Source organism: Ambystoma mexicanum, chromosome 3p (assembly GCF_040938575.1).
Source record: "Ambystoma mexicanum isolate Mex_15411 chromosome 3p, UKY_AmexF1_1, whole genome shotgun sequence".
Lineage (NCBI taxonomy): Eukaryota > Metazoa > Chordata > Amphibia > Caudata > Ambystomatidae > Ambystoma > Ambystoma mexicanum.
Genome location: NC_090925.1, coordinates 1250964508 through 1250990231, shown reverse-complemented (window position 1 = coordinate 1250990231; position 25724 = coordinate 1250964508). Strand labels below are relative to the sequence as shown.

Sequence of the window (25724 nt, the reverse complement as noted above, 5' to 3'; positions counted from 1 at the left end):
GGGCAGCTCACCTCCCTGATGCAGCAGATGACTGCACCTCCTTTCGCGGGCAAGGCCGCGGTGCAGCCCTCTCCATTGTTGGAAGGGGGTGCATCCTCCCCCGCTGCACACGCATTCTCCTTTCTTTAGTGGCAAGATGCCGCCTCACCGCAGGGTGGCCCGGGCCTTCACCGCAACACATACAGTGGGGCGCAGGCCAATCCTTGCAAGCGGTGGGGGTCGGGCACTGCACTTCTTGCTCCCCACCTTTGCTGGAGTCCACAAGGGCCGCAGAGATTGCACTTCGTGTGCTCGTCATCATCACTCTTCCTTTTCCTTCTGAAAGAGCGACTTCCTCGTCGCCATTGTTGGGGGTCACCCGTCATGTTCGTCCGGCAAGTGCCCCTGGGTGCTATCCCTGTGAGCACGACACAGGCTCACTATGTGTGGGGGTTTGGGGCCTGCCCTGGACATCCGGCAGGCCCCTCGGCGTTATGGACATCAACGCCATGGGGGTGGGGCACATCCTGCCAAGCCCCTGACCGTGTGGACCTCGGCCGCCATCCTGGCAGGCGGGTCCCACGGCATCAGGGCATACAGTCCTGTGCCTCCACATGGAGGCCTGCGGCCTACATCAATAAGGAGACACGGACTCAGTCATTCCTCTTTGGGAGTCTGCATCCTTCTGTCTCACGTGTCAGCAGGGGCTCCTTTTATTAGCTTGGGCTATGACACAGTCATGGCCCATGTTAAAGGGGCCATACACCTGAGGAAAACACATCCCCTTAAAGGGGCAACACACACAGGAGGGTCCCACCTAACACACACTCTACACATTTGCATCGCTTTTTCAAATTAGTTGCAAAGGAAATCAAATAAATACACACCTTGGACATTTGTTGTACAACCAGAGTGTTAAGTATCTGCCAACCCATCAGCACAGAATTGCACCAGGGCAAGGCAAGACTAGAGAGAGGGGGAAATAGACACGAGAGAGCAGGGCAGAAACAGGAAGATCTGAAGCAAATGGGATGATAAATAGTGTGAGGGGGAGGGGAGAGAGTATAGCGGTAAAAGGGCGATTCGGGGAGGACGGGAATCCGGGACGAGAATGACACACAACTCCTGGAAAAGAAAGACTGACAAGGAGAAAGGCAAGGAAGAGAAAGCCACGGAAAGAGGCAGCGTGCGTGACGAAGCAGAAGGGAAGGGAGAGGGCGGAGTGCAAAGCACGGAAAGGGCAGTGGGAGTGGCCGGTACCCACTGCGTGCGCGTGAGAGGAGTTCATAGTGCACAGCAAGAAGAAGTAGTTCATAGTACAGCAGCCGAGGAAAGCGAGATAAGAAAGCTGTCCATGGCGCTGCTGTCTGTTCCCGGAGCCCTGCTGTCCTCCGGCTGTAGCAGCCTCCTCCTGCTCGGCCTCTTCCTCGCCACCTTCCTCCTCTGCCTGGACTTCCTGAAGCGCAGGAAGAGCTGGAACACCGCCCTCCCAGGGCCCCCGTCCAGGCCCCTCGTCGGTAACCTGCTGCAGTTGGATTTTAATAACCTCCACCAGTCCTTCACTCAGGTAGGCGGCTGGGGTCTGTGCATGCTCCATCAGCTATGTTCCCAGGGGGGCTCGAGGGCATCAGGACTAGTTTAGGAACGCGGATTCAAACAGATTGGGGTGCAGCAGTTCATAGTGTAACATGGGATAATTTGACTTGACACCCTGATTTTGGGATACACTAGTCCTGTTTTTTTTATGCTGTATGCCCAACAAGTTTCTGTACAACAGTCCCAATGTTTGAGTTTAAAAAAAAATATTTTACGTTCCATTCTTATCAGAGCAATTATCAGATAAAGGATGTGGGGGACTGTTAGGATGCAACCAAGGCTGGTAGAGGGTGGACTCTGTTGTGAGGGTGTATTAACACAAACATCTCTTATTGCTGCCAGGAGCTCAGATGCCACAGCCAGAGAGAGTAGGATATGAAAGACAGTGTGAAGTTCTCTTAACTAAATAACACACCAAATGTATCTTTATTGTCACATTTCCACATCATTTTTAATTGTAAATCCAATTCTCCTTAATGCACAATTAACTCACTTTCTCATTATTTTTATATTATGATTATCACAAGGTCACTTTTTAATAAAATAATATCACTCTATTTATTCTCTGCAGTTCTGTAATTCCTCAATTTCTCTTATACATTTTTCACAGATTCATTGAACTGCAGAGTTTCTTGTTATTCTGTTCAACGCCAATGTCTTTTTTTCGCGTGTCATATTCTCTTCATCAGGATAGGTTCTGATCTGCTTTCCTTTAATGATTAGTAAATCAAATCTTATTTTTCATTTCTTAAATGTACCACTTCTTTTCATAAACCACTTCATGTAACTGACCTTAATTCCTGATATCACTGGTCTGGCAGTGAATCCTTTTCAGTCTGTAATAATATAAATAAAACATTGTATCATTATCCTTTTGTGTTTGTGTAAATTAACTATCTCACCTATTTGACTTCTGTTGCAGCTATTCACTCTTTCTTCAACTCCAAATGCTGTTTCCAGCCGCTCTTCCTCACCGTACAACTGTATGAGAAAAAACATATCATCATGTATCCATTTCTCCTCCTCCAATTACGGACTAACTCCCCCATCTCTCCACTTCTTAACCCACCTCCAACACCTGGACTGAGGCCACTCGAGTTCTACCTTCCTCACGAAAAGCAGCAAGTCTCTTTCTCGCACTCCTCATAGTGATCTCCTTCCTGTATCCATAGGTAAAGACGTTCCCAGTATGTGTGATGTCATTAGCGTGATTTGCGTGACAGGTAACACATTAAGTAATTTATGTAAATCCTGTGTTCCACTACGGGATGTTGTTACAATATATCTCTGTTATTCCCACAATGTATATACATTGTCAAACTTCTTTTCTTTCACCCAAATATATTCATCTCATCACTTCACTCTCTCAATAGTGTACAGTCTCAGTAATTCTCAAATGTATCTTTTGATTTGTTTCCACATTTATTTTATACCTCGCCAGATATTCCATCAATAGTGTCAATTTTATCATTTCACATCACGATAATTTCTCCCCCGTTCGCTTTAATACTAATGGTAACATATTCCACTGACAATGTTTCTTGAGACATCCTCCTACTTCTGTCCTGTAATCCTTACTGTCTCAAATGTAACAAGATAAACTCACTCCATATTTAATCCTTTCCGATCAAACGTTTCCAATTACTTAATCTAAAATACCTCCCTCTTCTCTAGTAGCTGTTGTAAATGTCCCCCCTCTCCTGGGTAACTTCACATGTTCTAATACAATACATTGCGATTGTACAACAGTGTGTCTGTTCTGCAAACAATATACTGCCACTGGTGATTTCTCATTATTTTAACACACTTTAGACTTGTGCTCTGTCCATTGGATTTTCGCTTTCCTTTTAAGTCAGACCCACTTAATAAATGCCATAAGGGCTTCTAATCCCGTATATCACATTTTGTGTATCGCAGGTCGCTGAATGTTTCAGAAAAATCTGTTTGCCTGCATAGCAGTGCCTAATTTGATTACCTTTGATAATGTTATGGCAAGGTTGACAGTTACCAAATGGTGTTGTCTGTGGTAATGTACGTGTGTGTGTCTCCAGATGGTGTGATGTCAGAGGATCATGGGTCCAGTGGAACGTGGGTGTCTCTAAGTTCTAAAAGTACCATTGGGGCAGTTGAGAGAGAGGAACTGGCTGTCTGTGTGTGGGGATTCCAGTGTTCCTAGTCATCTATGTGTAGTCTCTGCCTACCTACCTTGCTACTGTTGTGTGGACCCTTCTAGTGTGCAGCAGAGAATTGCAGGTCTTCTTTACAGGGATACATGCAACCCCATCTGCCCGGAAGAAGCACTGATTTCAGAGCCTTTCAGAAACATCCTAGATGGCCTCCACTGTGCCTCAGTGCACACCAGGCTGCCCTGGGCCTGCAGCACCATGATTGGCTGGTGAGCCAGCTTGAAGCAGCCAACCCCCTGTGTTGGCAGGCGAAGCCGGCCCTACAGAAGGCCAACACACAAGGCCCCTACCAGCAGTCTCTGCTGGTCTCAGCCGCGTTGAACACAATGTTACACATGCTAAGCAACAGGTACTGAACTCTGGAAAGATGCATGGACTGTAGACTGATATTCACCTAGAATGTTATGCTGAAGTTAAATGTTTATTCATGAATGCTAAGGATAATATGTTGCCATATGGCCGCTTGTATTGCCACACAATGATCCCCCTGACTCCCCCAGCACATCCCTCAAATCTGCCTTAGGCATAGCGGGAAAATGAGCATTTGCTTTGTATCGCAATTACTTGTTCACCACATCATTCACACACAAAGGAGATATGATTGACAAACGTATAATACTTAGACTGTATACCCAGCTCAATCTGTACCCTTAGTCCCATTGTGCAGATGACTCCACTTGTGCATGCATCTACTGCCATTCTGTGATCCCTCTGCCCCCCCATAGCTTCCTCAATTCTGCATTTGTTTGCGAGAGGTTCACCTTATCAACTGTATCCTTTGCTACAATGAAAGACAAGTCTGCAGACACACACAATGATGCTTCTGCTAAACACAGACTTGTTTCCTTGAGCAACAGCAACTCTCTCAAGCGGTAACTCTATAGCGAGCACAAACCTGCATTGTGTCTCCAGTGATGGCCCTCCCATGCCACACTCGCATACACAAGCTACTCAACCTGCAGGAGCAGCGCTCTGAATAGAGGAACGTTTTGCGCCATCGCCGTACAACGAACTACCATCCCCACAAACCTGTGCGAATGCTCATGTGCAGGCAACTCGGCCTATTAGTCAGTTTCACGCTGGCACATTCACCGCCTCCGCAAGCCGATGTAGATACAATCTATCCCTCAAGCTTATTCTGACCTGCCTCCCTCACAAGATGCTGGTAATTGACACACATGCTCCCAATCCACGGTGCCTCCCCAGTCGCCGGGAGACATTGCCTGTCTTGTATGTGGCAAACATTCAGGTGAAATAAATAGCACCAGTGTGATTCTTGTATCCCTTGTTGAAAATCCTAAGCCTAATTGTGTGACGCAGAAGGCATTGTTAAAACCTTTGAAGGTGACCCTTCCCACAGAAGTACTTAGCAGTAGTAGTTGGCTCTTGTAAAGGAGTATACTAGGCCCTAGAACTTTGTGCCAATTGATACTGTTCCTGCAGGAGAGTATACCCGCACAGAGAACTCTCAGCTGGAAGCAGAGTATACCGGACCAAGATCATTTTTAACCATTGGTTCTGTTCTGCCAGGAACACAACGGAGCAGTGTGTTGTAGAATTGGTAAACCTGGCATGAGAGTTAATGAGGTGGAAACTTATAAAGTCCTGTAGTGGGGTAAAACTTACGGTGAAGTGCTGCCAAATTATCCTGCCAAAGACATTTGTTTTCAAGTTAATGAAGTTTTGAAACATTCATTATTAATGGGGGAAAAGCTGTCTGGCTCAAGACCTTGACTCCAAGTGGAAAGTGGAAAGCGTTGTTAAACAATTGTGAACCATCCTTGGAATCCAAATTGGAACTTTATGCTGTCAAGTAGGATTAGAAAAAGAACTGAAGTGTAACGTTTTGTTCTGATACAGGATTTCCTTATCCTTTTTGAACATTTAAAGAAAGACCTGCTAGAATCTGGTGAAGGTGACTTCGCCAAGATAAACAAAAGAAGCAGCTATTGTGGTGTGGCTTGTACTATTATATTTGTTGTTAAACTGCCATATTTTTCCTTATTGGGTTATTGTGTATATAAGTGTGAAGGACAGAAACCTTTTTGTTAGTGTGTTTTCCTTTAGTTTATTTTAGGCAGAGAAATCCTTGTCAGGGTAGGGATAGTGAGGCGTTTATCCAACCTTTTTCGGTAAATAAAGATGACATTGTTTGAAAAACCTTCCCAAAGTTGTCTGCCTCACATTTCTGACCCCTCACAGCCGCCACTGCGTTGGGCTCAAGAAGGCCCCATCCAATGCTCAACTGCACCTGTAGCAGTAGTCACTCACACCACTAATATGCTCATACTGCCAGTCAAGCACATGCAATGTTGAATTGCAGTGGGTTGGAACATAGATTTTTAGTTGGCTGTGTGGGAGTTTATTCTACACATGCAAAGCACTCCAAGCATTTAACAGACAGGGGAGCAATCGCTCTATTGCTGACAAACATGTATCACCACAAGGAGGAGAACCTGTGCAAGGCATGCACATGCATTGTATTCCCAAGCCTTAGTGTAGTAGTGACATTGGAGTCATTGGGCCTCATTACGAGGTAGGCAGTATGAAATGACAATTACAGGCATGCCGGTACGAATTTGTCTGTGTAGCACTGTAAAGATTGAAGGGGGGGGGTCTGTACCTCCGCTCTCTATATGGTAGAGGAGAGGCTCAGAGGACCCCAGCCAAGATTCTCTATTATTGGTAATGTAGTCGAGTAATCAAGGCCTAGCTTCTCAGGAGGTGATGCAGGCTGGTTCTTAAGTACAGTGTAGTCCCCAATCCCCCACAAAGGAATGTCCACACACTGTATTACTGAAAACACAGTCTTTATATAATTAATATTCAAAGGTATGTACACTATCACAATAACTCACTTTGTACTTAGAAATCAACAATGGCAAATATATACAATTCTAAAGTTGTACCACCAATATTATCAGATCTCATTAAAGTGCATCAACTATACTGTTAGGATGTCACACAGATCAATAACAAGGAAACCAACAATAGAAATAGGAAGGAAAGCAAAATGGATGAAACAATAGGCAGATTATTGGCCCCTACCAATAGACACAGTTCTGTGTGGAGATCCCCCCCACCTGGGCAACCTGTAAAATAAAGATATAGCACAAGCCCAGTCCATATATTGATCAATAGTCTTATTTTCTCCTATAATGTTTTTACCCCCCCCAATGTACCTGGTGGAGCAGAGTTCTTTGAAGAAGCGTTGAGGGATCCTTCTTGAGTGGCTCCCTTTAAAGCAGGAGCCACGGATCATCGAGAGGCATCGAAGAAGGTGAACTTGGCGTCAACGGCGTCGATGAGGAGTTCGAGGGTGCCGAGACCACAGCATCGATCCAGGCGGTGCTTGTCGGCGACGTCCTGCGAGGATGAGGTGTGCGGTTCACCTCAGCGTTTGATAGTTCTGGACCGCAGAGAGTTTCGGAACTGTGGCCCAGAAAGGGCGTTGAGTCGTCAAAGTCTTTGTGGCCTTCAGATGGCGGGAAACCCACCCCAGTGGATTCTCCTCGGCGCGTCGGCGGCCTTGACTCTCTCCGGCAGGATGAAGCGTTCGTCGGTGCGAACAAGGGAGTCCTTCGATTCAAATGTTCTTAGGCAAAGGAGCTGGCGGCTCCGGTCGGCGGCGGCATGCCGTCAAGCAGTCCCCTTTTCTGGGGCTACACGGCTTTGACGGGCCTCCAGCAGTTACACAAACCTGCAAGCCCTGGTCGACGGCAATGATCTTCGGCGGCAGCAAAGTCCGGGTGCTTCACTTCGATCTCCTCGGCGGTCCCCGTCTCCTGTCGGCAGCCTTTCGAGGGTCTGACTTCCAGGGAGCTTCGGCGAAGGTCAGCGGTGCTCAATGGTCCCTCGGAGCACGGGAAGAGGGCGCCTTACCAGGTCCTCTCTCGGATCAGTCTTCGACGAATTCGGCAGCTTTCAGATCAGGTCGAAGCAAATGCAACAGCAAGTCTTCTTCTTCTTCTTCCAGCTGGGCGTCGAGGGTTAGCAGTTCCAGTTACTCTTCAAGTGTAGACACAGCTTCTGAACAATTTCCAGTGGTGAGAGGTCCCCAGATATACTATTCTGTCTCTCATCCACACTGCTGGGTCACACTCAGCAGCCAATCATACAGAAGGGCATTCATGCAGTCAGTCAGCCAATCAGGCACACAGTGCATTCAGGCCATCCTCCTCCCTCTCAGACACTCACAACAAGGAATGTGGATTGGGAGAAGTACTGAGCCATTCAACACTACACACTGCATTCAGGCCAATTTCGGGCAGGGCTGTCTCAGTCTTTGTCTCTCATATCAGAAACCAGACAGCCACATCAAGAAGTGCGTATTGTTCACACACTCCATTCACCCAGGTCCCACCCACTGGGTGTATCCAAAACATACAGACACTGGGAAGGCTCCAGCCAGTCTAGACTGGACTTCACAACAACACCATATATGGAACTTCCACCCAACAGCCAGTCAGGGGGAAGGGACAGAGTCAGGGCTTCCCAGGACTTTGGGAAAACAAGGTAACAGGCAATAGAAAGCAAGAGGCCACAGGGGCCATCTTGTTTTCCATCAGGCATCAACTGATTCCAATGGCAGCGCCTGGGTATCCCAAAATGGAGGATACCCAGAGCACCATTCAGTATGGAGCTGCCACCAGCCCATACCCTGCTCTGTGGCCCACCCACAGGGGCCCAAAAACATACACTAGGGACACAGGGTTGTACCCCCACGCCCATACCCTGCTCTGTGGCCCACCCACAGGGGCCCAAAAACATACACTAGGGACACAGGTTGTACCCCCACCCATGGGTGCCATAATGGTATCCCATGGGTCTGTACACCAAACCAAAAACAGAAAGAGCTGCACTGCCAGGAGCCCCCCATGGACTCCTGGGCAGAAAGCAAAACACAAATGAAAAAGGTCTACAGAACAAGGACAGGCCCTGTCCCTACAATGCATTTCCAGCATCACAAGCACTGGCCTGACTATGAGTGAGCGTGCACGCGCATACTGGCATGCCGGTAACAGACGTAACACCATGCTGGTAATGTCCCTTAACCACCCCTATAGTGGCCTCAGGAAATGCACTGAAACCACCACCACCATCGTTGTACCCCTAAATAACAGCACCGTTACTAACGACACCGCTACTACTGGGTCCGCTATTACCGCCACCGGAAGCAACGTCATTGCACCGGAACGAGAAATGCGCTTGCGGCCATCTTGAAAAACACAATCCATTGCAATCCTCGGCTGACAGGACCTGTGCACTGAATATCCCTTACCTTGCTGGAAGACCATGTCGAAGGCTACAAGGAAAGGAACAGCTTGCCTGCTTAAACCCCGCTTCTCTGACGATGACCTTAACATGCTCGCAGACACGCTTGTGGAGCAGGTGGACGTGGTATTCTGTGCAGACCTCAGGTGTGCAGCGCAATTGCGTAAAAAACAAATATGGGAGGAGGTTGCAACGAAGGTCAGTGCGGTAGGAACCACACCACGCACCGTCAAGGATTGCAGGAAGAGATGGGATGACCTGCGCCTGCGAATCAGGAACATACTTTCTGCCAACAGCAGCCAGGGGCAGGTGACAGGCGGCTGTCCAAACTCCCCCATCAAGTTGGCCAGGTGGGAGGAGACATGTAGCTCCGTCATGGACATGGAGGCGATTGAAGGAGTCGGATAAGCGGAGTATGGAGTTCCAACATCGGATGGTGACAGTGAGTGACCCTATGCGCACCACAGGAGACCCCACACACCCCTGACATCCCAAGTACAAAGTTGTACACCAAATGTAAAGTCGATGAGAGCAAATGCATGGCCCAATATCCACACTTACACACATTCCTAACCCAAACGCCACATCCCTGCAACTTGAATACACAAGCTACAAATACATGCACACACACACACACACATCCCTGCCGAGATGCTGGCCTCACCACTGTCACATCAAAATGCATGCTGCATGCCTCTCCAATACCGAAGCCACCCCTGATACCCAAACCAACAGCACATGGCACAAAGCACACAAGCCACAACACACCTGTAGGCCTGACAACAGACACCATGGACATCATGGCTGCACCTGAGGGATGCCAAAACAACCCCCCCCCAACCAGCAAGCATCATGTCCGCCACTCCAACCAGCACACAACGAAGCACATGCCCAAAACTGCACTAACACAGATGCATGCAGGATGCAAGTACTCCCATTAATGGTGCCCTGCCTCTATGTAAGGAAGATCAGGTGTGAGGACAATGCCACGAGGCCATCAACATCCAGGGGTGCAGCAGCTACCAAAGAGAGAGACAGAGCACACACCAGTGCCCAACAGGGGACACAGCCCCTACCAGAGGCTGAGCAGCCACCTGCCCCTGTCACCCTGGAGCACCATGATGGAGGAACCCCTGCCTGCAAGGCACACCTGCTGAGAGATGCTGAGGCCAGGAAGGCAGTCCACATGCTACAATCGGCCCCCCAGGAGACACCCCTTCCTGAGGATGACCCTACATCAGTGGCAAGCGACATGGATGCCACACACTAAGCAGCCACCAGTTCTGTGGGCGAGGTTGCAGCATCGGCCCAACACAGTGCTGACGAGGACGAGGGGCCTCATGGGGATCCTAATGCAGGAGTCAGCATGTTGGGGAACGGCGGACACATGCCTACCCCGCAGGACACACCACAGGGCACCCCTGAGCATGTGCCCGAAGGACACTTGAGCGAGGGGGAGTCGACTCCACATTCACACAGCCCTGTGTTCAGCAGGTCACCACCAGCCATGCAGCCATCCCAAAGCACTTCTATCAGGGACCTAGAGGGACGGTTGTCTCGCATGGAGGGGAGACAGGAATCGATGCATGAAATGGTGAAGCAGTATCTGGCGGATGGGGAGGCAACGCGCAAGGCCAACAGAGACAACACTAGGGCCATCATCCGTGCTGTCAACCGCGTTGCAAAGCGGGTTCATGAGGGCTTCACATCTGTTGCACAGACCCTTGACCGCATGGCCAGCTACATGGAACAACGCCGCCCTACCGCACCTGAACAACAACAAACTGCATCAATGAGCACCACGCCTGCAAAATCGACACAAACTAGCCCTGTGTGCAGGTCGCTGTGCAGCATGCGCCTTCCATGAATGCAAACACCTCCATCGCGAAAAGGGGGCGTCCATAGCAGGGGACCCTTGGATGTGTTGTTTTGCAGTCCATTCAAAGTCACATTGAGCTGAGGGTGTGTGGGGATGTTGCAGGGTGGGGCCATGGGTGCGTGGAGCTGTTGGAGTGCGGGGGGCATGGGTGAACGGGGCTGTTAGGGGGTGGGTAGACTTTGATGTACTGCGGGTGGTGGGGGCATACATGTAAATAGTTTCACCAGATTAATACACCTGTTGTGTCAAAAAAACACATGACTGGACATTGCTTCTTGAGTGTGTGTCAATTTATTGTACAGTGTCCGGTGCCCAGAGTCCCCCAATCCCAGTGCCCAGAATCCCCCATTCCCAGTGCCCACAGTCCCACATTTCAACCACCCTTTGCATCCCAGTGCATCAGAAATATTGGCCAATCAATGATTGGCGGACAGCACGTCCCTCATGTGCATCATGGCCTGGCCGATGTGCAGCATCATCTTCATCAACCTTATCCTTGCCCAGTGGTAGCTGGTCCATGTCAGGTGGCAGCAGTATGTTGCGCCGGACGCACATGTTGTGCAGCATAGCACATACCATTATGATCTTGCCCACCTTCTCAGGTCCGTAGATGAGTGCGCCACCCGACCTGCTTAGGTAGTAAAACCGTGCCTTCAACAGGCCAAAGGTCTGCTCAATCACCACACGAATGCATGTATGAGCACGATTGTAGTCCTCCTCGTGCCTGTTCTGCAGATTCCGGACAGGGGTGAGGAGCCATGGCTTCAGGGAATATCCAGCATCACCTGCATGGGAGCACAATGATGTATGTGTGTGAGCATTCATTCCATTCCATTTGTGCACATCATGTACATTGTTGGTGTGCAGTGGGTTTTCAACAGCAGCTATTGACAATGCATCTGTGCCAATATCAGGTATGTGTACTACTTGGCAATACATGATGGGGGGGCCTGGCTGACGTACACGACTTATGTTCATTGACATCAGATTCACCACTCACCTAGATGGGGTGCGAAGGTCCATGATGTGCTCACATGTAAGGGATCTGTGGGAGAGGATGTTACCATATGCATGTTGGGATTTAACCAATGCATTAGGCTGACGCCCATCATGTTACAGGTGTTTTTGGCAATCATGCTTTCTGATGATTGGTGACGCCATGCATATGTCCCTCAGCATCTTCACACATTTGACAAGGGCACAATGTGGTTGTTGGTATGGTCCGCCAATGTAGGGATACGTTCCTTGGATGTGGCTTGGGGTCAACTGGCATGCTGGCACTGGAGTGCTGTGGATTGTTACTGCTGAAACGGCACACATGTTGGTGATGTTGACTACTTGATGGATTCCATTTCTATACCTTGTGGCATGGTATCTTTGAGTTTGCCTTCATGTGCACATGTTGGCATGGTATTATGTCGGTGAGGGGCAGTGATGGGGGTTTCCATGTGTGGCATTTCGTCTTGACCAGTAATGGATGCATACCTGTAAGGTCCTTTGATACGCTCATGTGTATTTGGCTTTGTGATGCAGGGGGGTACGTTGTGGTACCTGTGGCTGCGTTCCGATGATGTCCAGTGGACATGTGCAGTGGTGGGCACAGCTTTGTATCTGCCATTTGCCATTTGAATGGAAAGCAGACAGGCTGCAGATGCATGTCACCCCCCCCCAAAATGCCCCCATTTGGCAGGAAAGCAGACAGCCTGCAAATGCATGTCACACTCCCCCCTCCCACAATGCTCCCATATGCCAGGAAAGCATACAGGCTGCATTTGCATGCCACCCCCACCCCCATAAACACACCCATGGCCCAGTGATCGGACTTACCCAGCAGCCAGACACATTGTGCAGCAAGTCGTTCCATGTAGGGCGGAAGCGAGGAGTTCCGCAGCACCATTGCATCATGTATGGATCCTGGGAATCTGGCACAGCAATGTGTTATCATCTTGCTTGCATCACACACCATCTGCACATTGATGGAGTGGTATAGCTTCCGTTTGCGGTACACTTCCTCCACGGCATGTGGGACAACCAACTCCACGTGGGTGCAGTCCAGGGCACCAATGACATTAGGCATGCCTGCCAGTGCATGAAATGCAATTTTGGTGTCATTCACTTCCTGTGCTGTCCGTGTTAGGGATATGTAGGCACTTGCGTGCTTTAGGAGTGCATCCAGCACTTGGTTTAGCACACCGGAAAAACATGGTTGCGAGATGCCATGCAGCTGCCCCACTGTGTGCTTGTAGGTGCCTGTGGCCAGGAAGTGGAGCACAGACACCACCTTCAGCAGAGGGGTGATGGTCGTGCAGATGTTGATCAGGTTGACCAAGTCATCATGTATTAGATCCACAATGGTGGTGATGGTGTCCCTGTCCAGGCGGTACAGGGTGTGGATCTGTGCTGGGGTTAAGTTGAATGGACTGGCCCTTATGCGAGGTATTGTTGGCTGCCTGCGGGGAACCACTGTCTGCACTGGTGGGATTTGCTGGGCCAGTCTCACCCTCCTTCTCCTCCTGAGTCTCCTCTGTAATCCTTGGTGTACTGCCTGCTCAATGAGTAGTAGTGCAGGCATGTCCTCCAGCTCCAGTATCGTAACTGCAATTGGAATCATTTTGGTCTTTCAAGGGGTGTGGTGTGTGGGTGTGCTCCTTGTGTGCATGGCCAGGCTCCATTGCCTCTACCTGTGCTGATTGCACCTGTGGCAGTTGGGTACACAGCAGTTTGATATTAACGGGTGATCTGCGATGCCGGTGTTACCGGCATCATGGGGACCCTTCTTGCCGGCATCTGCATGCCGGTATGTGCATGTCTGTGCGACTCGTAATGTCCTCTTCCTTGTGGCTTGCCAGTGTTACAGGCACGGCGCCCGTGCGCATGCCGGTACGGTGGTGTGCGGTCACAGCGGGTTCCTGTCGATGCCGGTAGGGCCGGCATTGCAGGTTGTGATGGGCCGGTCCGGTAAAAGATGCCGGTATTGCCTTACCGGTATCGTTATTACCAGAGTGCCAACATTGTAATGAGGCCCATTGTCTGATCCCACAAATCCCAATGCTAGTAGCCACTGTGTTAGCTACTCTGCCACCACCTGCTCCGCTTTATCCCAGATTTCTGCTTCTGTGTGACTCCTACCATCTAAACCTTGCATACACAAGTGGATTTTTGATGGACAGCATGAAGCAGCTTGATTAATTTCCCCAGCTCTCCACTAAAGGGGAAGGCCACCCAATTGCAGCCTTATAATCAGTCCATAAACACTTGCCATCAGCTTGATACAAGCCTTTATTTTCAACAAAGCGGCATGGCAGAAGATCTACTTTCAGCATTATCACTCAATTTAGCATTGAGCATCTGATCTGTACTCACGGACAGTTATGATGACTTGCTATGGCTGGCTGGTTTATAGACATTGTTCTACTACAACTACTTTGCTTTTGAGTGTGGCTGATGGACTTGGCAGACACACCACTTTGCTGCACGACTGACACACCTCCAAATTCTGGGTTCAACTTGCAGAGCAGTGTGTTCATTGGTTCCTGGCGGTATGATGTGTAATGTTGGCCCCACTCTTGTGCATGACGTCATTTCATGTGCCCCAGCAATGATGATATGGTCAGATTTGACCCTGCCTTCTGTAAGGGTGCAGAAATAAGGCTCGGACACAACCGTGGCATGTTTCTGGATATAACCCTTTATTAAATATGAAAAGGTTGGAAAAATGCCTCCCTATCCCGAAAACTAAGAGGGGCTTCCCTACCTCAGAGAATACTAGTGAAATTGTCAGGAAGTTTGATAGTTATGGTTCAGATGCATTCCCATAGGAAGAGCACTTTTTTGGGTTGCTTATAACTTACACCATTTCACGAATCTGCACATAACTTTCAAAGATTTGATGTTAATCCATCCAGTGTTTTAGTTTTTTTAAAATGGCCTAAATGTTGGTACAAAAAATAGTGATGTCACTTTTGTTCCTGAGGTATGACCTGTGCCCATGGCCTCCAGGGACTGACTGTGGGGTTAAATTGGACACTGGGCCTGGCCTGCGGCAATGCCCAATGTCCACTCAGAGATGCTTAGCAGGGCGTGCACCATGGATGAAAAGTATGCACAGGGATTGTGGCCATTGACCTTGGCTGCAAGCCATGAACAGTGGACCACAGTCCCATTATGGGGGTATAGCAGACACTAGGCCAGGTTACAGGCCATGGCCAATGTTTACTTTTGGTTGATTTGTGGGGCAGGCAAGGTAGCTGAATCTCATGGCCCAGGGAGTGTGGCCAGTTGCCAAGGCCACAAGTCATGGACAGTGGCCCATGGTCCTACAATTGGGGAATAGTGGCCTCTGGGCTAGGTTGCTGGCAATGCCCAATCTCTACTGTGGGTTGCTTTGCCGGGCCGCCAACATCGATGAAGTCCGCGTTCCAGGGTTTGTGGCCATGTCCATGGCCACAAGCTGTGAACTGGGCTCACAGTCACATTAGGATACACTGAGAACTGCACTAGGCTGCAGGCTAGGTCCAGTGGCTATTGTGGGTGTCTTGGAGAGGCCTGGGGCATTGCTGAATCTCATGCGCCAGGCACTTTGGCCATAACTTACATGACTAGCATGTGTTGCTCAAAGTGACACACGCCAATGTGTAATGCAAAATAGATGATTAAGAAAGAGCCTCATTACGAGTGTGCCGGTGCGGAATTAACGTGCTTACTAGCACGTTTCCTCACTGGCCAATTACAAGTTTGCTGGTTAAGTGCCTGAATGAATTCCTGCTGAAAGCTGGAGGTAAGACGGGGACCTTACCGGCAAAAAATTGCTGGTATTACTGGTGCCGCAAAATCCCCCATGGACTCCATGGAATGTGGATTTACAACCGTGACCAGCACTCATAATCTGGCGGTAATACCACCGGACGGAGTGCCGGCATCAGTATTTCAGTTTGTTGGTATCGTGGTGTGTTCACTGCAAGGATACCAGCAAACTTGTAATGAGGCCCTATAGTTGGTTCATATATTTGAACGTTGAATGTTTTAAAACTTACATACAGTGCTGGAATACAATGAAATATCTACAGTTATAAAAAGCACTGAAATGGACGGACAAAATGTTGTGTTCTTGTTAAGTTACCCTGTAGGTTGGTTGGAAGGGCTTGCGATATCGCTGAAGCCCATGGCTCAAAGAATGTGGCCTCTTGCCATGGCTGAAAACCATGGCCTTAAACCATGGACAAGGGCTCCCGATCCATTTATAAGAGTATAGTGGACACATGACCAGGCTGCACGCTAGGTACAGTGGATATTGAGGGTGGTTTGTGGGGCATGGGTCATGGCTGAGCCTCATGCTGAAGCCAATTCAACCATAACTCACGTCCATGCCATGCGCTGTTCAGACTAACACCCAGGACATCAAAGAAAAAGGATGTTTTTTCACTGAATTTCATCCCTTAAACACGTTTTTTTCACTGAATATCAACAGTTTTTATAGCTGAAGATGTTTAATGATGTTCCAGCACTGCATGCAAGTTATTATGATGCCATTTGTGATGTCAAATATCATTCCCTGGTGGTTGGTCTAAGCAGTGCATGGAATAGGCGCGAGTTATGGTTGCGTAGCTTATCAAAACTGGTGAATTTCTTTGTTTTTACAATTTTTCTCTGCAACCAAAGCGCCCTTTTGCAAAGTTTCCTTGTCCATAGTGTAAGGAACTCATGATGGCAACAGTAAAGACAGACACAAGTGATCACAGTTCAAGGGTGTTTTTTAAACTGTATGCAGGTTGGAAAAATGCCTAATCTAAACCTAAATCTAAAATGGGAGTAAGCGTAGAGCATCAGATGAAAATAATAATAAGGCAGTACTAGTGGCCTCATGTCAAATAAAAAGGGCCTATACTAAGAAACCTACTGCCAAACCTTACAACTAATACAAAAAGGGTGTGGGATAGTTTTCAAGGAAAGAAAGAAGTGTTCTCAAATAATATGTCAGGATGTGGTAGCTTGGTTCTCCCTTGCCCAAGTTTTCAGCATGGGGTAAGGTTGGATCGTGGAGCACAGCATACACTCGAGCTTCCCCTGCATGAGTCGACAGTTCTGTTCCAGTTTACCAGGAGCCTCGATGGCCAAGTCTCGTGTCACTTGAAGTCTCTTGCCTTCGAGGGCCTGATGTATTCAACCAACAAAAGAACTACATTTTCTTCAACAAATAAAAGTTTGTTTCCTGCTTTCAGTTAGGGTAGGGATTCTGCACCCCTTTGTCTCCCTCTTGGGGTGCTGACCCCTCTTTACTCTCAGCTTCCCTCCACCAGGTTCACAATAGCTTTCAACAAATCTTAATGTCTGTTTAAACAGTTCCAGAGGACATCCCTCGATCGGGTTCACTCTCGTCTACACCCTGTTTCTTTGGACAAAAAGCCCATGGGTGTGTCAATTCCTGTGAAGTAATGATGGACCTTTTGGATGAGTCACTGGAAACATGGCCAGCTCCCTTTATTATAATCTGTAGGGATCTAAATCTACACTGTTTTGATAAACAGAGACGTCTGATAGAAGATGCTTCTCCATCATCTACGGAAGTGGAACTCCGAGGCTTGCAGTGGCGGAAAGATCTGCAACTAAGGAACATCCATATTCTTAATGGCAGCATCAAGGGGGATATTCCTCTAGGGGCCACCTAGGAGGAAGGACTGGAACAAAAAAAATCTAGACTACATTTTTGACTCTGAAAACATGCTGGTCATTTTCAACCGTTATTGGAGTACCTACAAACCAGAACGATCATCGTATGTTGAAACTAGTCTGTTGCCCCCAGTTTGTACAATCAGCAATCTATTACACAGTGCCCTTGAAGGTAAATATGGGTTGTAACAGATTAGTGGTAAGCAAATCAAGAATTGACCTCTTAAGTAGGAGATTGGGAAACCGAATGCACAGGGAATGTTCCATGTTAAGGGAACCAGATGTAGACTACCGCCAGCTGATGTGGGACTTTGTTGAAAATAAAAATATACGCTTATGTCGATCATTGATACCTCTACACTGCTACGACAAACTACTTACCACCAAGAAAAAATAGCTAAATTGCAAGCTGAGGCAACTAAAAAAACAAGGATCTCAAGAAGCTGGTAGAAAGTTACAGCAGGCCTTTAGAAATTGGGTTCATGCACACAAACAGATGCTCACACAATGAGATGCCAAAAACACGCTTAAGAACATTGAGGCTAAAAATACCTCCCAGATCTGGCAATGGATGAATGGTGTAAATCAGCCACAGGAGGCACATGTTCTCAGTGCAGTATCGGCCAAAGGCTGGGAAGATCATTTTAGGGTTCTGTTACATTCTGAAAAGTCGACCTCGGATAGGTCATGTTCCCCAATGATTGGGGGATGGTCCTTTGAAACAACACGAGAGGTGATCCTTCGTCTGATTAACAGAGCCAGCAATTCCAGGGCCCCCAGCCCCGATGGGATGACTAAGGCTATGCTCAAGAAGTACCCTGAACAGTGGGCAACCTTTTTGTGGGTCCTTTTTGAGTATATAAACAAGGTTAAGAAGGTACCGGCATCCTGGAAAACATCAATTATAGTCCCCATTTTCAAAAAGGGTGACAGGTCTATTCTGTCTAATTACAGGCCGATTGCATTACTGGTTGTGGCAGGGAAGTTATTTGTTTCTCTGATCCTAAAAGGCCTGACGGCTTGGAGTACGGAGGCGGGCCAGTATGACATCAGACAATCTGGCATCGTGAAAGGAGTGGGTACAGCTTTAAATTTATTTTATCAATCGGAATAAACTATGGTCTAAGATGAAGAGTTGGAGTTACCTGGACGATCTATTAGGAGCTACTAAAGATCTTTACTCTGATAGTTCACTACAAGTAAATTGGATGGAAAGGGCTTACTCTCCAACTCAATTCCAACAATGAAAGATCTTAAGCAAGTTTGCTCTTTGGCTCCTGCCCTTTTCAATTTGTTCATTTCTGACATTGAGAAAGCATTTACGAACATAAGATGTTTCCACCCAAACTGCTGGCCTCCCTCTTGATAGGCTTCTCTATGTAGATGATTTAGTTCTTATTCACCAGATCCAAGTCGGTCTGCAAAGACAATTGGATGCCTTACAAGCCTACGTTAGTGAAAATGGGCTGAAAATCCTGAATTTTGATCTTGCAATCAGGGAGAAGGAGAGGCCAGAGGAAGGGTTGTTGGTACCTAAATGGGGAAATGCTTGCCCAGGTGAGGTCAATGACCTATTTGGGGATGTGTGTGTGAACAGCAGCATGGTGGATGCCCCCAGGCTAACAATACTAAGGAGTAAAATGAAGACGTTGTCCTCATAAGCCAGGATTATCAAAGAAAGGTACTGTAAATGTACTCTAAATCCTCTAATTCAATTCTACAAAATGAAGGTTCTTCCAATAATTCCCTTATGGTGCTGAGGCTTCCTTTGTCCTCCCGGTTACCACCTGGCCACGCTTGGAGGGTTTAATTTGGAAAAAGGTCTTGAACCTGCCGCGGGAAATGCCTATCCAAGCAGTTAGAATGGAGTTTGTATTTTTCTCCCTTTACTCTTTGGTAGTGTGGAAATCCCTGGCACTCTTCCAAAAATGTAGAACCCCTTCTCCACCGAGAGGTTTTGTGCTTTTGCAGAAGGCCATCCTGGATTGAACTATAATGAGCGAATATCTGTAAGGAAATTTTAAAGAGTCTTGATACTACAGAAAACAGCTTATTACTAACCCGTGTAAAGTAAAAAGAAAGCTGTGGGACAGTGACTGGATTCAAACGCAAGAGGAAAGATCAGCATATAAATTTTATGGAAGATCGTCTTCGCAAGCACAAGCTCTTAACTCATTGCCTAAGTACCTGGTCAGATTTCCGAGTAGCTACTTTCGCAACCAGTTTATGCGTTTTCTCTTAAACGCCTTTCCAACCAGAGAAATTACGAGCACATGGAGGTCCAAAGATGGTAAAAAGACAGACTGCATTTGTAGATTGTGTAGATCTAATTCAGCAATGGAATCACTACAGCACCTGGTCCTCACTTTCCCTGCACCAACAGAACTAAGGACGAAGTGGTTGGCCTCATTTATTCATGCCTTTCCATCATTGTCAATGGACCAATGGTGGGATTGACTGATGTTGAGGGAGAGCTTATCTTTAGCTTTGGCATTAGTAAACTACCTAGGAGAAGTCTTTGTCCGTTTGGGACAAATGTAGTTTGGCAGTTGTGTAGAGTGATACAGATTTTTTGTTAATCATATGATGGCTCATAATGAGGCGGCAATGTGGAAGTGAAATTTGATTTGACGTGTTATCATGGAAGCAAATTGTGTAAAAATGAATTTACTTTTAAATGGAAATTATGTTTTAATGTTGATGAATGGAATTTGGTAAAAGGTTATGTTTTAACCTAATGCTAATAATAAATAAAAAAAATACAAAACAATGGGCCTCATTACAAGTGAGGTGGTAAGGGGTTAATGGCGACGGTAAAGGTGCCGGTGCCGTTAACCCTGTACTGCCTCATTACGAGGTTCCATCGCGGGACCCGCTCTGGACGTATGGTCAGACAAGACGTCCTTTGGGGTCCCACGAGGGGACCAGCATGCTAACAATGGGCCTCTCATTAACTGGCCTGTTGTTAGCATGCTCCCATTCCCATTGAGCCCTATGGGGGCTCAGTGGGAATGGGGATGGTCCAGGTTCCGTGAATGGGGAAATACTGGGCCCTCCGAAGTCGGAATGGCCCGGTATTTCCCCATTCAGGGACCACAGACCCAAGTTTGGAGGCAGCCACGCCCTTTTTAAGGGCGTGGCTGCCTCCAAACTCGTAATGAGGCCACATGTCTTTTTTAAACAGTTCCAGTGGACTTCCCTCGTCCGGGTTCACTGTTGTCAACGCCCTGTTTTTTAGGACTTTAGACTTGCCCCCTTTTCATCAGCATCCCTCTGTCAGATTCACTTTCGCCAATTTCACATTCACAAATGTTTGTGGAAGTCACTTCAGGCTTTCAACTGTTTGGGGATTTTGTATGACCTGCTGTGTGACCACTTTGACCTAACTTGGTGGCTCTCCTATGGCCTTCTGGTTTCTGTAGTTTCACTCAGACGGGGATCGACCAGAGTGTCTCGAGTTAGCACCCACGTGATGCCCGTTCCCTCTGCAGCTGGTATCCCCTTATCACTTTTACAGTTCTTTGAACTTAGTTAATCTTTGCCATTTTGTGTCTTTCATTCACCACAGCCCTGCTCTTGTCGACTCTTCCCCTTGACTCACTGGCTGTGATGAACCGCTTGGCTTTCCTCGTAACTGGAGTCAAAACCAGTAACACGGTAGCAATAGTTTCCCTCGCTCCCGCTTATCAGCGTCAACATGCTCCATGTGCTGTTGACATCTGTTGCAGCACACTTGGGCTATTGTTCTCGGTCTTACAATTCTCTCTGCAAAGGTTTCGCGGGTCTGCGTCAAAAAGGGCAAGGTTGTCTCCCTCTTTGTCAGCCTATCGATATTCGCTGCCTTTCTCCTCCTCCTCTTGAACTGCCGGATCTGGATAGCTGTCTCGTCGTGCGTTCTGCCTTGCTCGTACTGTGCTCTCTTGCTCCACCATCCCTGTGGGGAAGGGAAAGGGCCGTCCGGTGTGTGTGATTCTGATTAATTGCCTGACTTTGCCTGACCCTTGTATTGGGACATCGCAGGTAAACGGCTCTGGTGTTAGTCCTTGCTCTGGTGTGTAGTGCAAAAGTGTTTGTGTCGGAAAAGAGGGGGGGCAGTGCTTTTGAATGTGATACTTGGTAGGAAGGGAAAAAGGTGTTGTAAAAAGAGTGATCCCGCGTCCCACCCGTCGGTGTCCCACTTACACTCACCAGCGACCGCCCCCCCATCCAGGTGATCCTCCCTCACTGGTCCACCCCAAGGAACTGGATCCAATAGCGATGGCCGTGTCCTGGCCACCTGGAGGACAGATCAGACCTTCAGGTTTCTCACAATAGCCACAGGACGCAAGTGGCTAATAATTGCAACTCATAACATGACAGTGGATACACTTCACTATGAGGGAAACCACTGTTACTCCAGAGTCATAACATAAAACCTGGTCACAGTGTTGGTAAACATTCACCATTTTTCATTCTGTCATGTTAATATTTGCAGTTATTGGTCAATTATAGCCTGTTGCTATGCACATTGTTTTATCACTTTTAGTTTTGACTATCAAGTGGTGCCAAAGCACCACCTGTAAACCAACTATTGCATTTTTGCTAATTTTGTAATCATGTGAAGATGTGTATATATATTGATATTGTTTACTTTGTTTTTCTTTTTTTATTGTTTTATTTATTATGTATGTTTTTTATATGTGTAAAGTTTAAGTTACTTAAACTAAATCACATTAAATAAATTAATGAATTGCATTGTAGCACAGTTAGAAGGGAGGCTGCATGTGAGGAGAGACACATAGCTTTTGAATGTTGTTTGGGTACTTACCTACCCATTGACTGCCTAGACCCTTGCTACTCCAAACGTCCAATCCCACCTGCTACCTGCCTCTGCCTGCCCAAAACACATCCTCCTGGCATCACTGTGACCTACCTCCACCAAGCTGTAAGATCACACTTTAACCTGCCAGTATTGTTTCTAAGCAGTCGGTGGAGTCCTCTGAGAATGAATGGCTTAATTGCAGGTGTTGTAAATGCACACACCAAAAACACTTCTAGAGATCCCAGGGACTTGTTAGTGCAGCAGACAGGTACCCCTGGTAACTGAAACTTTTAGAACATTGACACCTGACTGGGATACTAGAAATAGGATACTGTAGACATTCGTTATGCTCATATCAATTTAATTAGAAAAACAATTCATTCAAACAATTCATCAGGTACTAGAACAGATGTTCTTGGCGTAGATATATTTCTCCTACGTCTTAAATTAGGTGGAGGCTATATATGCCAGACCTCTTAGTTACCGCATGCAATCGCATCCGCAGGAACACGCACAGAAAACGCTGCAGAATCTTATTGGTTTTTAGGAAGATTTGTGAATTTTATGAAGTTTTGTTGTACATACGAATGAAAATGTATGAGAATTTAGCACTTAAACATTAGGGCACTCAAGATTTTAGGAGTGCTTTGTAATTTGCAGTATATTTTCGAAATGTATGTTGTCTATATGGTTTTGTTACTGTCTCTTTGTCGAACCTTTAGATACAACGGTGTTCTAGTAGCCGCTGAATTAATTGTTTGAATTAATAGTTTTTCTAATTAAATTGATATGAGCATAACGAATGTCTACAGTATCCTATTTCTAGCAGTCCAGTTAGGTTTCAAGGTGCTAAAAGTTGTAAATGCGCTACCGGTATAATACACATGTCTTAAACAAGTATGCTTTAGGAAACTGATTTATATCTATGCCTTACACCAACGTTCTGTTAAAACGAGCATTGACAAACCCAACAATTTTGGCGTGTGTATAAATATTAGGCATTTCCCAGGCCCTTCTATGGTACGGACAGGTAATTTCACCATTTCCCACATGTTGCCATCTTTTTTTATCTTCAAATTATATATATATATATATATTTTTTTTTTGTTTAAGCCATAAGCACGTGTTGCCATCTTATGTCCAGACAGTGCCATTATGGCAGTGCTTGGCAAATGCCTAGCCCATTCCTACGCTAGTAGTGTGCTTTTGTATTCTGAGCATTAATGTGTACCTGTGAGGGTTCAGGTAACCCACTCTGTGGTTAAGAGAGGCAAAATACTAAACAAATTGTCCAGCAAGGCAGCAGGGGGTTTTCTTTGCAGCGTTTTAGGGATCAGGAGTAAGGAATGTTTAGCTGTGTGGTACGTCTAGTCTGGATATGTGTGTTCTTTATTAAAGAGACACATGTCCTCCATGGAACAGGAAATATGGCTGGAATATGGCGTTCTATGGAAGGACGTTTCAGAATAGTTGAAAACAATCCGTGAAGGGGTGGAGGATTGTATCCCCCCCACAGAGACCATTTCTTGGTAGTTTCTAGTAAGGATCTCACTTAACCCCATGGAAGATTCTGGACATATAAGATGTGACTGCAGCAAGGATCTTGTGTAAATGATAATGTACTGCGCTTTTCATTATGAGTGAACTGGGCCAGGCAGTTACATGGACAGGTGAGGGGAAAAGAGGAGGCCTCTCCATTCATGCAATGAGATCTCATAAGGTGGGCTATTAGAGGAGCCTATATACTCCTAGGTAAGTAATTTATTGACAACCTCCTCTGTAATGAAGGACCTTGTAGCAGGTTTTTGATATGGAAGGGGTGCATACGGCCTGATTCCCAAAGATATGCCCAGGTGCAGATCAGGATATGCCCTGTGCATCTCAGATTAGCTCCGGCTACCTCATGCATGATTTGCAAAGCCTAAAAGTAAAGCAGATCTAAAGCTTCCTGAGACATCTCTGAGATGCCCCCGAGGAAATCTTTGAAGATCTCCTTTGCACATGAGCGTCTCCATTACACCCCAGGCCACTCCAGATTTGCTCCAGTTGTAGGCTTTGTGAATGTGGTTTATGGAGCTGAAGCAAATCTGAAGTGCTATGGGCATCCCGTGATTTGATCCAGTGCAAATCTTTTCAAATTGATGTAACGGTTCCATGTGTTAATGATGACACCCTAAGTAACAACAAACATTTTAAACAACACTTTAATAAAGAACTAAGTCGATATTTATTTTTATTTGGGCGGCTCCCCCACATCCTCTGTTTCAACAGCCTTTTTACCCTTCCCCCGCTACCCCACCCCTTTTAATCCCTTACCCCACCCCATATATACTTTTATGAATAAATTTTACCTTTTGACGTTATTCAGGTGTCATTTAAAATGTTTGTCGTTATTTTTTCTTTTCCTCATTAACATTGCATACCAACCTATGCATGCATACTCAGGTGTCCCTATGAGTTTACTTTCCAAATGAGTCATATGTTGTCATTTCCGGGTTTGGGATAGGCCCCCTTATTAGTTTCCACTGTATTACAATGCTCATATGGTGCTCATGTACCAAACCCAGAACCTTGCTTTGTGGGTATTGGACACATGGAAAGTGATCTGCATCAGAATGGAAGGTATATTTCATGAGTTGTTGTACACTAGAGGACCACTCTGAGCCAGGGGGGTGGTGTTTTTCGCTATGTACACCATCATATTGGAGACATGTCTTGGTCTTTTCCTGGCTGTAGCTTCTTGTTAACACAAATGTGTGGATTTATTCTGTGTATGGCTCTATGCTGCCGGTTCGCCTATTATGTATTCATTCACTTTCTGCTTCATTGCAGCTGAGTAAGAAGTATGGAAACATCTTCCGCTTACAGATGGGTTGGATGAACCTAGTGGTAGTGAGTGGGTATGAGGCAGTCAAGGATGCTCTTGTGAACAAATCTGAGGACACTGCTGATCGCCCTCCCGTTCTGCTATTGAAGAAATTGGGATTCAACAAGAACTGCGAAGGTGAGTAGGACTGAAAGAGGTGCTTGTGTGTAGCTTTAATGCTCTGGAAAGTCCAGTGGAAGAGTGAACGGGGAAGATGCCACGTGATGCAAGTGACCTAAAGATCAAGCGGCTCTCTTACAAGAGTTGCTAGAAGGGGATGGAATCTTAAAGCATGTCGGCAACCTCGAGAAACATCCTCCACACCATAGGTTTTCCTCCCGATGCATGAGTCAACTGAGTGAAACAAGTGTTACCAGAGAGAGCTTTGTGTGTGATCCCTGAGGTCTTACGCTGCATGTTAAATACACCTAAGCTGTTTGTATTTATCTATGATCTTTGTGCATTCTAACTGTTATG

The 25724-nt window shown here is 46.9% G+C and overlaps 1 protein-coding gene across 1 annotated transcript in view; it reads left to right on the top strand.

Annotated features, from left to right (window-relative positions):
- The first annotated feature begins 1071 nt into the window (after window positions 1–1071).
- The window catches only part of LOC138581413 (cytochrome P450 2D15-like), a 731414-nt gene continuing 706761 nt past the window's right edge, over window positions 1072–25724 (top strand). The window contains exons 1-2 of the mRNA XM_069652728.1: window positions 1072–1546; window positions 25214–25385. Coding sequence (XP_069508829.1) covers window positions 1091–1546; window positions 25214–25385 — 628 coding nt within the window. The 5' untranslated portion in view covers window positions 1072–1090. The remainder of the gene's footprint in view (window positions 1547–25213; window positions 25386–25724) is intronic.